This window comes from Numenius arquata, chromosome 29 (assembly GCF_964106895.1).
Source record: "Numenius arquata chromosome 29, bNumArq3.hap1.1, whole genome shotgun sequence".
Classification (NCBI taxonomy): domain Eukaryota; kingdom Metazoa; phylum Chordata; class Aves; order Charadriiformes; family Scolopacidae; genus Numenius; species Numenius arquata.
The window spans coordinates 1,879,188-1,894,167 of record NC_133604.1 but is presented as its reverse complement, the minus strand read 5'-3'; the positions used below and the strand labels follow the sequence as shown (position 1 = coordinate 1,894,167).

Sequence of the window (14,980 nt, the reverse complement as noted above, 5' to 3'; positions counted from 1 at the left end):
CTCTGGGCTGCCTCTTGGACTTCCTGAGCCTGTTGTGCTCAGCTCCGTGGGGCTGGGAAGGGAGTCACAGTGGTTCCGCAGCCCATAGCTCCAAGAGGGAGGCTCCTGCCCTAGGCTGAAGGTTCTTGGCCTTTATTTTGAGAAAAACCCCATTAACCTTGAAGATTCAACGTTCCCCTAACAGGTTCTCAGGTTCTTGTTCCTCTAACAGGTCTCAGCTCCCCTGCTAATCAGCAAACACAGATCACTTATCTTTTTCTTTTGTTGATTGAAGTTGTCAATGATGACACCAATGAACAAGTTCAGGGTGAAAAAGGAGCCGAAGATAATGAAGATAACAAAATATATGTACATGTAAATGTTGTCCTCGTACTTAGGTTGCTCTTCTTGCTGAACGGGAGATGAGAAGAGAAATAAGGGACATTTCAAAGACATCGTACAAATATAGTCAAAATGAAATTGATGATGTTCCCAAGTATTCAGTCATGCTTTATAAAGCTGTAGTTATATATGGAAAACTGTGTTCTCACACTGCTTAAAGTAAAGCAGAAGAATGTATATTGTATGTATATACGGGGAGGAGGGTGATCTAATTCTCAGAAATATAATATGCTACAGTTTGAACTGACTTCCACCGTAAATGAGGTCAGTGCCATAAAATATACAGGTAATTTGCAAATCACAACGGAAATGATCATTTTAGCCGCAGGCACTGCCAAAGTGAAGACATCATTCTTTCTTTTGAAGAGGGACGTGTAAGACCATCAGCTGATCAAAAAGAGAACATTTTTCACGCTGTCCTGATATAGTCACGCTACTCGTTTCCAACCCTGCAGTCAGTGTAGGACAAGAAAATCCATTTAATAATCTTTTCATATAAAACTAAGAGAAGAGAAGGAAAAAAACCTAGAAAGCAAAAGGGAAGTAATGGTATTTGCATGATTCCAGCATGCAAGAACAAGAAAAGCACCTGAAGGAAGAGCTCCAACCCAGACATCATTGCAAAACTGGATTAAACCGACACCTGGGCTCCCATGCAGATGCAGAGTTCATGGAGGACCTTCCAGCTAATTCCTCCCCATAATTTATTCTGCTGATGAAATATAAAGCTTCACTGTATTCCTTTCTTTACTGTATTTCTACTTCAGTAGGAGTTTCCCTGCCCCTAAAGCAACCAGGAGAACCCTGGGATTCAATCACAGCATTAAATACATAACACAAGCTGAGTTCTACAATTTTCACTCTTGATTTTACCAAAGCGAAATAGCGGAGTGAAGTATTGGGAGTGAGATTGCGTGTGGTCATGCACTTTACCTTTCTGGAGTCCACTGCTGCGTACATGATGTCCATCCAGCCCTTGAAAGTAGCCTAGCAAAGAAAACACACCTGCTCTCAGGCAGAATTCACCCAAAATAAAAGACCAAGTTGGCTTTGTGCCAGCTATGTCAAGGATTCCCTGGCACTCCTGATCGCCCTGTATATTGAACTTTAATATTACTTAAATATTCCTCTTTTCATTTAATCCAAATGAAATGAATCTAAATTAATCTAACCAGGTTTACTACTGTCTCATGGAAGGTTTGGTAGACTCTTTGAAGAGCAGAGTTGGGGCCACCCGCTCTGCTGGGAGACCCACGTTAGGTAAAGGGATAACAGATAAAATTGCAATTTTATTCCAGCCCCAAAGCCGAGTGGGATGAATGGGATGGTGTATTTCAGGGAGAGGGGGGAGCAGTCCAAGCGCATTAGAAGCATCTTGTGTGTACCACTACTAGGGAGATGGGGAAAGCAAAACTTACAACTTGCAGAAGAGCCAGGTATCCTGCCCCGACGTTGTCAAAGTTAATTTTCACATTCTTCCATCGAATCTCAGTGGAGTTGGGTGGCATCAGCGCTTCGCAGTCTGTCTTGTTGTTAACAATATCTATTTCAAAGCGCTCCTCAGCTGTTTCATTAAAGCAGTAATGATATTTCCCGGCAAACAGGTTAACCCCCATAATGCTGAAAATCAGCCAGAAGATAAGGCAGACCAACAACACATTCATAATGGAAGGGATAGCGCCAACCAAGGCGTTGACAACCACCTGTGTTGGAAGGGGTGGGAAAAAGTTTCAGTATAAAACACAAGGCAGGAAACAGCAAGCATCAATACGGCTGGTTCTGGGGGGGGAATAGGAGGTAAGGCCACCGACATGCAGAAGTTGGCAGTGAACTTATTCCAAGCAGTAAAATAATCCTGCTGAAAAGCCACCTACCGAAGCTCTGTTTTCAAAACAAAGCAGGCCAGGTTGTTAGATTTGCTGGGTTTGATTTTGGATTGCTACTTCATTAGTTAAACAATAATTATTTTAAATAAGTTTATTTGCCGAAAGGGAGAGGGGGGCATCGCTGAGTGAGGCTCAGACTCTCTTCTCAGTAACAAGCAGGCTCCTAGCTACAATTTTCTCAGAGCCACGTCCGAGGACACTTTTGCTCATGGATTTGAGGGGTCTCAGCAGGCAGTGGCCCTTTCGGCTGTTCCCCACTTGCAAACAAGGCTGTTGTCACTTGGAAGCCGCCTCCTGCTCCCACCCAGCTCGCCAGCAAACCCGGGGGCACCAACGCCGGGGGGGACGGGACCGAGCCCGGCGTCACTCTCTTACAGCTAAGCAGTGAGTCGCTGGAAACATCAAGATCATATTGGTGACCAAGCAAGGCCAATCATGTTGTCTCAGGCAGACAGCTGAGCATGCAGCTAGGCAGGCTCAAGAAGACAGAAAAGCCATGTTCCTTCCTCCAAACTGCAGCAAACACCGCGGGAAGTGACAATGGGTTTTGTCAGAGCTCGTATCTTCCACCATCTCCTAATTTTAGCCTTCCGGAGTGCGGGAGCACCATGTCCCTAAGCATCCCTGGCCAACACATGACAAGCTGTAAGCTCTCAGGCTTTTAATAGAGTTAGGTCAGCAGGATATTAAATCTTTTATTATGATCTCCTAATTTAGATTCCTTTAATAGATGAACAGAATCTAAACTGTTTTTACCCCTTTGCCTTAGTTTTGAAAGACTTCTCAATACACGGTGATTTGGGGCTCCTCAACTGGTCCTGGCCACCACCAAGTGTCCCCTCTCCTCCTGCAACATCCATCTGCTGGATGCAGCCACCACCCGCACGACACGCTCTGCAGCGAGCTCCTGCCCTCCATCGCAGCAAGCAGGAAGGAAAATGAAAGAAAATGGTGATCTGGACAGTGAGTAGCGTTCCAACTCTTAAATGATGTCATGGATTCATCACTGGATAGCCAGTGGGGTATAAAGACACAGATTAGAGGCAGGCCCTCCAGATGGGTTCCATCCCCCAGGTAGGATGCTCCAACAACAGCACGCCTTTTTGGTTTCAGATCTTTCGGTTATCAATATGCTGCTTTATTACAGTTCATCCCGGGCAGCGAAAAAAAGGTGTCACATCCTCCTGAAATATGGTCACTAATGCTACGTTAAATTTATAAGGCATTCAAAAAGATGCGAGAGAAGGAACATGGCTTTTGTGTGCAGACTGACAAAAACGCATGCACGTTTCATAGCATTACTGTCAAACTTCCTGAATAATTTAAGAGCAGAGCAAGCTCTTGAAAATGCAGATTATTATGGAGTAGAGAAAAGCAAAGAACTACGTTTTATGTTTCCTTTGCAAAGGCATTTCAAATCTCTATTCTCTGGCTCAGCAGAATTGTTCTGGTTGCATGGGGCAGCAACACTTGTCTTCAAGTCAAAACAAAGGAAAAATAATTGGGTTTAGGTAACTAACAGGGCTGCAGTCGTAACTCCCTACCACTTTAAGCATGAGAATTTCCTGATTGTGCATTAGAAATCACAGCTTCTCTCCAGCACGGCTTAAAAATAGCTGTTCATATCTACTGGTTCTATTCCTTTGTGATTTTACCCTCAGGTGGGACCTGAACCCAGCCCAGCAAAAGCTCTGGCTTTGTGCCCATGGAAAAGTTTTCATCCTTTGTGCCTGTATTATAGAACAAACTTCAGAATTAGGCTAAGTGACACAAAGAAATAATGGCAGGATAACACACTAGGGAAGAAACAACCCTCTTTGGATTTACAGAATCACGGAATTCCAGAATGATATGGGGTTGGAAGGGACCTCTGGAGATCATCCAGTCCAACCCCACTGCCAAAGCGGGTCCACCCAGAGCAGGTTGCACAGGAACGTGTCCGTTTGTTATGGTATCATTTTCTCCTATCGCTTCCCATGGAACTGAGGATTCCTGATCCCATCATTCCCTCTCTCACACTGGGCTTTGTGCTCAGTTACTCTACAGCAAATTCCGAGGAGACCAGAAGGATCCAGGTGGAATGACTCCAGTGAAGTAAAACTGTGTGACTGCTATTCCCTTCCCTTTTTTAAAAAATACATTTTATCTCTTGTAATATCTCTAGTTGTGAGCTAACTGGGATTTAGCACAGACCTATGTTACTGCTCTAAAAGCAACTGGGAAACCCATTAACACAACATACCCTTTACTTAAGAGAAACATACAATTTTTTTGCATGTTCTTCTAAGACTTTTTCAATCCCAAATGGAAAAAAAAGCACCAAAGTACAGAATATTAGTGGCAAAGTGATGAGACACTGCAGTAATTTCAAGGCCCCAAGCCAGGGGTGGCGTCTAACAATTTGAGGAAAGCTTGTTAAGTTCAATGCTTTGCTTGTGCTTCGTTGCTGGTTCCACAGTGACAGGACAGGGGACCATAAAGCATGGTAAAAGGGAGGGAGTGGAAAGGAAAAGCTTCACTCTCAGACAAGGCTTCCAGTCACCACCAGACTGGACCGAGAACAACAAGGTGCAACAAGAGGAATTAAACCAAAGCCTTTTTTTCAAACAGCTGAGCTCCCCGCCAGTCCCTTCCTGAAGGCCTGAGTGATCCCTTCACCCCCTCACAAGCAGATTGCATTTTTAAAAACCCCTCTGATAGAGTCTTTCAGCCCAATTCCACCAGCGGCCAAAGCCCTCGGGGGCTGGAGACACTGCGGTGGTTCCAATTCTGCTTCTTTGCACCTGGTGATTCTCCCTAGATCAGAAGAGTCACAGCTGAGAAGCCCCCTCGGATGCTAGAGGTAAAAGCCAGGCTAAATGAGAACAGCCAAGTGTTAACATCGTCTACGAATGACATGTGGTTTGGGCCAGTAATTAATGTAATGAGGCAGCTTAATGCGTCTCCCTTTCTTAAGAGGGGAGGGTGCGGCGGTGGGCAGGGTGCGGGGACATCCACAGTAGAGGTGATCGAGTCAGCGGCTGCGTCATGGTTCTCTTTGGAATTCTCTTTCCACCAGTTTTGATCAGTTCTAGCATGCTTAAAAAAAAACGCTCCACAGGCATGCAGAAGGATCAGCTGCTAATGGCATCTTACCCTCATCCCCTCAAATCGGGACAACGCTCTTAAAGGCCTCAAAGCTCTTAGTGTCCTAAGGGACTTTATGGCACCTAGTTCCGAGTAGCCCAGGGCATTAGCTACAAGGCTGACTAAAGAGACCTACACAGAAAATAGAGAAAAAAAAAAAAAAAAAGAAAAAAAAAAGAAGAAAAAAAAAAAAAAGAAAGAAAGAAAAAAAAAAAAAAAAAAAGAAAAAAAAGGTTCCAGACTGTTAGAACGAATCCCCTAGCACTGATTGCCCAGCCCAGCCAGCCAGCCTGGGCTGCCCCCGTAATAAATACCGAAGACATGACACCAGCTGCCTACTTCACTTGACTGAAACGACCTGGAAGGAAATAATGCGGTTGAGAAAGGTATAAGAAAAGGACATAGGGGAAAGATAAGTGAGAGAGAGGCAGAGACACACAGACGGAGAAGGGGGCTGTCGGAAGGAAGAGCCCAAACGATGACAAAAACCTTACCCTCGCCCTTTACTGTCTGCAGGATCCCAGCGGCGCCCATTAAATTTAAGCCAGACAAATGTTAAAGGTACCTATGAGAAAGAATACAGATAAATACACACACTGCACCAACTGCGCTCAACCTGAATAGCAGCTCACCCTGCTCCCGCCAGCGGCCACGGCCTTCCGGGGACTCTCACTTCTGACAAAATTCTGAAAAACGGGTGCGCTGACCCCCCGGCACTGCCACAGCCCACCCCAATTTTTACAGCCTGAAAGCCCAAGGTTTTCTCTGCCTGTAACACCGACCGACGGCTGGGCACTTTTTTTTTGCCTGCTTGAAGCTGCTGTGGCCCCGGTGAGCATCCATCCCCGGGGAGGATGAGGATGGGCAAGCCCAGGCACACAGCAGTGGCATGGTTCCTCGGGCTCGGACACCGAAAAAACAACACAGCTGGGACAGCTTTTCTACATCCCTTCCCCCCCCATCCCCTTTTTCCCTCCCTACATCCCCTTTTTCTTCCCCTTATATCCCCTTTTTCTTTATCTATATCCCCTTTTCCTTTCCTATATCCCCTTTATCTGTATCCCTGGTTTTTTTCCTATATCCCTATTTTTTGCCCTATACCCTTTTTTCCCCCCTATGTCCCTTTTTCAACACCGTAACGACAAAGACGAGCTATTTTCCCAGCAGCCTAGAACCAGATTCAGGCTCTACGCTTGTGAATTATTGAACACCCTCGAGCGGCCAGTCGGGACCAGCGCCGGGTCCCACAGGATCGAGCCCCGAAAGCGCGGGGCCATCGACTTTAGAGCTGTCACCTGCGTTGAGGGCAGGGGTCTCTCCCCCCGCCAGCCCGCAGACAACTCTTTGGATTAGATCAGCCACAACTCGGCCATGTGTAAATAATATCTACAGGCACCATTTCACCCGCACCCCACTATTGTCACGTTACAGACATGGATAAGAAACAGATAGGTCTTTTTTAAGGAAAAAGGAAAAAAAAAAGACACCAATATATAGTAACAAATAATGGAAAAACATAAGACCTCATATAACAGGTGAGGGTTTGTAGCTTAATTCTCAGAATAGGACACTTCCTATTTATTGTTCTTTTTTGAAAAAGGGATATTAAGATAATAATGTGAAATTAATTATAAGGATAGTTCTTATTCCTCACATATTTCAGGGAGATTTCAAATGCATGAAGATACGGGAAAACATAGAGATTTCATCTTATTTTACTGTTTGTGCACATGCCCCACGCTTTTTCTGTCTCCATATCTGCCCCAAAATAAGTGTCCGCAATATGTGGCAACATGGGTTTTCCATGTGGTTTTCTGCTTTTAAAATTACACTGATTCGGAACATGCCAGGGGTGTCCCAAAAGTTACAGCGAAGCCTTTGTGAGGCAAAATCAGCCTCCTCAGGACAGGACCAAGCCAGCAGCAATGCCGGGACACTAACGTCCTGGTGCCAAATTTCACAACACAGATGGGATTTGGAGAATATACAGAGGAATTGAGTGTTTTACCCTGTAAATATAACACAGGGTACAGGCTTCACTGAATCCTCACTTTTAGAGCTTCTTCCCCTTGGGATAACGCCTGGCTCCCCAGTAGGGCATGAACACAACGCCATGACACGGCCACCGGCAGGTTGGCTTTCACAGGGGCTCCCAGCGTTATTCTCTGGGGACGCTCCGACAGAAGACACAGCAGGCACCGATGTCAGACAAAAGGGAATTCCAGATTGACTGAAAAGCAGAAGCTTTCATTATTACCCAGGAAAAGACTTTGTCTTCACAAATACACCCAGCAAGCTTTGGGAATCAGAGCAGGAGGGTTATTTGACAATGCTATCAACCTGAAAAATAACATTCAAGAGCGTTGTTATGATGCAAAGGTTTATTCTCTGTTAGTCACGGCCGCCATCCTAACTTCACTCGAACCCCATCTACATCACATTAGAAAATTTGTTTAAAAAAAAAAGTGATTTAAGAGATACAGGACACGATGCATAGCTGAGATTTTGCCGAGTAATATTTTGGCATCTTAAAATTCACATTTCAGATTCTTTGCAGAGAAAAATGTGCAACTGTCCTGTCTACCACAGCAAGTGAAAAGAGAAATTTCTGTGAAAGCACTGGGAATTCTGGCTCCTTGTACACACGCACTCGCTCACCCCCTGTAAACGCGTCCCTCACCTTCACCCCACCTGGGAAGCAGAGGAAGCTTTTAACCCATCTGCCGATTAACCTGCTCTTCACTCCTTCCCAACAGCTGGAGCCCAACTCACAACATGAAGCACAAGGACTGCAAGTGCTATTTTTGTGTTCAGCTGCTGATGGAGTTTTTAATCCAGTGCCCCAAAGAATTTCGTTTGCTGAAACACCCTCCTCAAGGCGGTTCAGAAGAATAGATGCTATCTCGCACGAGCTCCCATGTTAGCACTTGTACTTCGTCTTAAGGCACTGAGAGAGATCCAGGGTTATTTTCAGAAAAGAAGAGTTACTTCTTCAAGATGTGTGTTAAAAGGAAAGGTGTTAAGGGGATCAGAGAGGACTTTTTTTAAAAAATAAATTTAAAAATTCAGTCTTCCACAGGAAATGTAGACATCTTAAGTCACTTCTGCCCCTGAATTCCAAGCATAGTTCCTCCACCTACTCAGAAATATTTCCAGAGTGATAATGTCACTGAACAGCAACTTGGCATAACTGAATCCTATTCAAAATGTTCCAAATGAGAAACTTGGAAAAATTTTAAATTTTCTTTTTTTTTTAACCTTGCTCTTGGGGCATTCACTAAGAACACTGATTCACAATTGGATGTGATGAAATGTTTCAGAAGAATCCAAACACTTGGGATTCTAAAGTTCCTTTTTTTTGCAATTCTTTAGACTTCACGTCCTATTGAATTCTGCAATTTTCTGCCACTTTTGACAGCATTTATTTTAAAAGCCCTTGCTGTGCTTCAGAGCCAAATTTATTGCTAAGGCTTCTCTCTGTTGTCTTTGTCCTTTAAATTTGAGAATTTTTTCTCCCTACCAAGATGTTCTGCAGGGGAATTCCAGGGCAATGATGTGCTGAACCGTCCAGACCGAATATTCCCCCTGTTCATGCTACAATCACTCGGCTCTTTAATCCCGTCCTGCTCTTTCTCTCCTGGGCATTAGATATTTTTAACAGGAGGACGATGTTGAACTTCATTCTGCGTAACAAGCAAACATGCGCCCAATGTTCAGTACCACAGAGCTCGGTGGGGTGGGGAGATTTTGCCTCCCTCATCATCCCCCCATCATTAATAACACAAGCAAGTGATTACAGAAAGCGGTGTCACCAAGGAACACCACGTCTGCACAAGCTCTCCCACTGCTAACACCTTTCCAGCAGCTCCACACGCAGGCAGGACTCCTAGAAGCAAAAGAGCCAAGGGCTGGAAAACCCTCCTTTGTCTCCACAGGCTCGACAGGACCCACGGGGCAGAAACTCCAGAGTTGCACAGGAAACGCCAGCAACACTCAATGAGCCCAAGGGCTCCATTCTGGGCTTGGAAACGTACAGATATCTGGGACTGAATCTGAATTAAGTATATGATCCAGTCAGGACACTTCTCAGGAGAAAACATTACCCCAGCATTCCTCTAACTAACATTTTTTTTCCAACCAGAAATAAGGAGGAGAGGATACATACAGCCACAATGAGGAAATCCAGCCAGCACCAGGCGTTCGTGAAGAACTTGACGAATCCATAAGCACACCATTTCAGCAACATCTCCAGGATGAAAATGTAAGTGAAGACTTTGTCCGCGTACTCCAGGATGGTCCGGATGGTTTTTCTCTGTTCGATGTAAATATCCTCGAAAGCCTGGGAAATAATCAGGTGCTCATGTCATTATATCGGATTTATTACACGGTCCAATATCGTTATCCAGAAGCTCACTCAAACCGAGAGAGGCAGTGGAATTGCATTTCTTACACAATGCCCCGTATCTGCTCTAGCAGTTGCAACACTGCAACCCCAAACAAAAACCAAAAACCAAAAAGGAAAGTCCTGAATAAATAACACAAGAACTTCTCTGCCTTTTAGGGCTCCAAGCACAAGCCTTTGTATCTAAATGTTCAGCAACTGGTACCACGACAGTCACACACGGGTGCATCCCAAAGGGCTGAGTCTGCTGGCAATCAGCCTGTTAATTGCTGTGAAAGATGGGCATGTGCAGAACACCAGCCTGCTGCCGTGGGATCCCAACTGTTGTGGATTTGAGTCCTAAAACTCATGGGCAGTGCCTGCTTGAAGCTGTTTGTTGTGTAACGCCATCTACTACACAGTGTACTGCGTGAAAACAAACACATCCAGAATTACTTGTATCTATGTGCCATCAGGAGGTCAAGAAGCTCTGCAAACATGGGAAAGTGAAGAAATATAAACCTCCTTGTTCAGTAATGTCAAAATGAGACACAGATACAGGCTGACTTTGTCTAAAATCCTCACATTTCTAGTCAAGCTGTGATCAGAACCCAGATTTGCAGGATTTCAGTCTTCATTCTTCATTTAAACTGAACAAAAGTCATTAATAAAGGCTTTTGTACAGTACCTACCACAATGGAGCCGTGTTGCTTTCCAGGTAAGAATCATCACAGCTTGCTATTTCACCAAGTCTCCTACACACAGCTTTGCCAATTAGATGTCCCCTCGTTAACACCACTGGGATACACATATTTCTGTATTTTACTCACCAGAGCACCGCTGCTCAGTAGGATCATAAAGATGATGAAAGTCTCAAACCAATTGTGCTCCACGATCAGAAAACAAGTCTTCCTCAAGGTCCACCAAGACTTCCCCAGCCCTTCCTCAATATTGACCTGGCAGCATTTACAGCGCTGCATGCAGCCTGTGACGGGGACAGTGCACGCAGGAACATGAGCCCAAACTTTGGTAACAGGTGACTTAACGAAAGAACATAAAATTGTCATTGTCTAGAGGCAGTTTTGATGCCAACAATAGTAACCACACTGAGTTTCAGCCTCTTGTGCTCTTGAGGATTACTTTTGCCACTTCTGTATCCGAGCACCTGAATTAACATCAATTTGTGAACAGATTGTTCTATTTGGTCAGGGATCCATGCTCTTGACAGAAGAGGAATGGAAAACTTACTGATAAAATAACCTTGAACCATTTAAGATATCTTTGCCATGGGAATACCCATAATGGATCAGTTGCTGAAAGACATTGAGGCCAGCGACAGAAGGGGAAAAAAAAAAACCCGACCAGAAGCCAGATTCTTCTTCTTCTATGTACTCAAGGCATCAGTTGTACAAAAGATCAACCTGTCCTGCTCACAGGTCATCTACATCCCTGCGATAGCAACTGCATCTCGGAGGCCTTGACTTTGCAAATTCGTCTGAACTCCTTCACCTGTGATGCAGGGTCCAAGGAGGGTCTCGAAATAAGCTGACAGCCAGCCCTGACCCAGACTGAGACCGAACCTTAAGGTAAGATTAGAGTAGAGAGGTCCCCGAAACAGCTCGGAGCCTTCCCATCTGGCTGGGATCTAGCTGGCTGGGGAGCAACTCTGTGGAAAGGGGCAACGGGGACCCTGGTGACCAGTGTGCTGCTGCGGCAGAGAAACCCCATGGGATGCTGGGCTGCACCACCAAGGGTATCACCAGCAGAGACAAAGAAGTCATTATCCCACTCTACGCAGCTGGAACACCTGGAATACGGTGTTCAGTTTTGGTCCCCGCTATACAAAAAAGCTGTGGCCATGCTGGAGAGGGTCCAGGGAAGGGCCACCAAAATGACCCAAGGACTGGGAAGCTGCTGTATGAGAAAAGGCTGAGAGAACTGGGTTTATTCAGCCTTGAGAAAGGAAGGCTTAGGAGAGACCTTATCACCATGTTCCAGTGCTTAAAGGGTGGCTATTAAGAAGATGGAGACTCCCTTTTTACAAGGAAACATGGAAAAGATGAGGGGTGATGGGTACAAGTTACTCCTGGGGAGATTCCGATTGTACACAAGTGGAAAATTTTTCACAGTGACAACAATCAGCCACTGGAATAATCTCCCCAGGGAAGTGGTGGATTCCCAACGTTGGACACTGTTAAGGTTCGGCTGGGCGGGGTGCTGGGCCATCTTGTCTAGACCACGCTTTTGCCAAGAAAGGTTGGACCAGATGATCCTTGAGCTCCCTTCCAACCTGGGATTCTATGATTCTTCCTACACTCCTTACCTTACACAGCTTACCTTCTGTGAAGCACGCGTCAGGGTCCAGATACTCCTCTGGTGCCTCCACAGGGACTTCTTCCACTTCAGGCTTTATATCAATGGTGCTACCTTCAGAGGAGCTGGTCTCATCAAGTTTCTTGAACACAAAATAAAACCCAATCCAATCTATAAGTAGTTCCCCAAAAATATCCAACTTCATGACGACTCAGCAATTTGTTCACCAGATTTACTGTAACAAAAGTTGTTTCCTCACTTCACCTCATTAAGATCCTGACCCAGGTAACATCTCATGTTAACAGGACAGACAGTATTAAGTACTTATATTATATATATTGATAAGTATTTGTGGCTCTCCATAGAGTAACCAGCACAAGAAACTTCTGTCTTGAGTGCAAAGACAACATCATAATATGAACAGAAGTTTTGTGCTGGGACTATCTACTTCTCCCTCCCAAGATGCTTCCAGGCACTTGCATGAGGATCAAATGACTAGAGTGAATTTTTAGCGTTTCATCCTACCTCTTTGCTGCCATCAGGATCTGTATCACTGCTGAAATCTTCTGTGTTGAGATTTTCAAAATCCGATTCACCTACAGCAATAGGCACCCGGACAGTGAGATTGGGGTTATTGATGAAGGACATGTGATCTTCATCTATGATGTACTTCTCCACACTGCTCCCAATTCCACTCGTCGTGCCATTGCCGTTCTTCTGATAATCAATGTCTCTGTTGATATCAGCCCCTGTATGGTTAGCGATGCAGTTCACCTTCTTGTCATACAATTCATCCAAGGGTTTAACCTCATCTGCCTCTCTCTGCTTGAAATGAGCCTGCATGAACTCACGCACTTTTGCCTTGGTCCAGGCAATGCCCTTCTTGATGCGAATAACAGAAATCTGCAGGTTGTTCATCTCCCCATCATCATCTGTTGCTGCCAAGTTGTCTGCGCTGAAGGAGCTCAGTAGCAAGGCTAAGAACAGGTTCAGCACCTGAAGGACAAGAGGTAACGCTTGGCAGAGCTGACACACAAGGGTGACCTTTCCAAAGCTGAAGATGAGTATTTAATCACCCACGTCCTGCTGATGTTAACAGGGAGCTCAGTCTCCAAACACCACACCGAGAACCAGCACTGGTGTCCCACAGACCTATCGAGGCACCCACTGATCCTGCAGCGTGTCCCATGAAGGGAGCAGCCCTGTGTGGTGATGGGACTTGGGCAGGTCCTCACCACAGAGCCCCGCGCAGGAGCCAGACTGCGGCTGCCGGAGAGGGATTTAGGCAGCAGCCATCCAAGGGATTTAAATTCAGCGTTACTGGTTTAGTCCCACCTCTGGCTCAAAGGAAATGGGTCAAATCTAGGCATTTTGAGTGATAGCTCCCAGCTCTATTTCCTTGTCCACACCTAGTGAGAGCCCCCAAGACTTATTTTGTCAAAATCCCTTGGTGAGACAAGTCCTCTCAGAGCGAGCTCACAACGCTACACTGAAGGCATGCAACTGTTCACACTACTTCATTCTTGCTTACATAGACCTTTCTTCATAAAATTTAAGACCAGAAGGAAACATCATGATCTAGTCTAACCTCCCACACAACAGGCCGTGCAGTTTCACCAGCCGATTCTTGCACACCACCGTACCTCATGATCGAGCTAGTGGGCAGATTTTAGAAGAAACTTCCAACCTAATTTTAACACCTCAGGACCTTCCCCTGCATACCAAATTATCTTCTCTCCTGGCATTTGAAAAGCCAGGTTTTCCTTCTTTTAAGCTTCTTTTACCCCCTCAGGCAAGGTGTGGGTCTGGCCCCTTTGACTGAGGGTTTTGTACCTCCAGCTTTTATCGCAAAGCGCCTGGACACTTTACTCGTGGGCAACTGTTTAAGGCCCTAATCAAGCAAAGCACACCCTTTGGTGCTACCAAAGTCAACAGGACTGTTCATCTGTCAAAGGCCATGAAGGACCCCACCAGAGCTGGAACAGACTCATAAAACATTACTCCCTAGTCCTGCGATCTCCCCATGTTCTACCCCACCCAGAGGCAACCAATAAAGACCATCAGTAACCATTTACTGACCACTAAATTTCCGATGACCATGACCATCATGAAGACAATCAAGCACATGGCCTGTCCTGCTACTTCCATACAATCCCACATGGTCTCAATCCATTCCCCACACAACACACGGAAGACAATAAGGAAGGAGTGGAAGAAATCGTGCATGTGCCAGCGGGGTAGCTCACACTCCGGATTGATCTTGCAGACACACTCCTTGTAGCTTTTGCCGAAGAGCTGCATGCCCACCACAGCAAAGATGAACACGATGATGGCTAGCACCAAGGTCAAGTTCCCCAAAGCACCCACTGAGTTACCGATGATTTTTATCAGCATGTTCAGAGTGGGCCAGGACTTGGCCAGTTTGAAGACTCTCAGCTGCAAAAAACAAAAACCAAAAAATAAAACAGACAAATGAAAATTTAATTTAATCTTAAACAAAGAGGAAAATCAGGCAGAACTTTCTAAACGGCAACCACCTTGTATTTAACATAAACATAAGGCCGTGCTCCTGCTGCTGTGGGCAGCGGGAGGAGGGAATGCTGAACGTCCCTTTGAATGTGGCCTCCTGTATTTCGTACTCAGTTATCCCCCCTGCGGGGATCTCCCTTTACAAAGGAAGCATGAAGCTTCCGTCTTGCTTTGCAAACCTCGCAACATTAAGGAAGTCAGGAGACTTATTTGAAGGGTGTATCACAAAAAATAACTTCTTTCTTTCCTGAACACTTCACAACTTTCCCTGGAAAAAAGGGCTTGTTCTCTGGGCATATCCAGAACACACTATCAAAGTTTAATTTCCAGGGAATCTCATTTGGAGACAGACTTTCTGAAGCTG

At 45.4% G+C, this 14,980-nt stretch overlaps 1 protein-coding gene across 8 annotated transcripts in view; it reads right to left on the bottom strand.

The window, feature by feature from the left end:
- Positions 1 to 14,980, bottom strand: part of SCN8A (sodium voltage-gated channel alpha subunit 8) — a 48,753-nt gene that overhangs the window by 6,353 nt on the left and 27,420 nt on the right. For 6 of the 8 annotated variants that reach the window (XM_074164852.1, XM_074164854.1, XM_074164856.1 and 3 more), the window contains exons 15-23: positions 14,167 to 14,523; positions 12,613 to 13,083; positions 12,112 to 12,229; positions 10,605 to 10,759; positions 9,559 to 9,732; positions 5,403 to 5,525; positions 1,800 to 2,084; positions 1,315 to 1,368; positions 253 to 390 (exon numbers count right to left, since the gene is read on the bottom strand). In XM_074164852.1, coding sequence (XP_074020953.1) covers positions 253 to 390; positions 1,315 to 1,368; positions 1,800 to 2,084; positions 5,403 to 5,525; positions 9,559 to 9,732; positions 10,605 to 10,759; positions 12,112 to 12,229; positions 12,613 to 13,083; positions 14,167 to 14,523 — 1,875 coding nt within the window. The remainder of the gene's footprint in view (positions 1 to 252; positions 391 to 1,314; positions 1,369 to 1,799; positions 2,085 to 5,402; positions 5,526 to 9,558; positions 9,733 to 10,604; positions 10,760 to 12,111; positions 12,230 to 12,612; positions 13,084 to 14,166; positions 14,524 to 14,980) is intronic. The other 2 variants (XM_074164858.1, XM_074164857.1) reach the window with 1 other exon arrangement.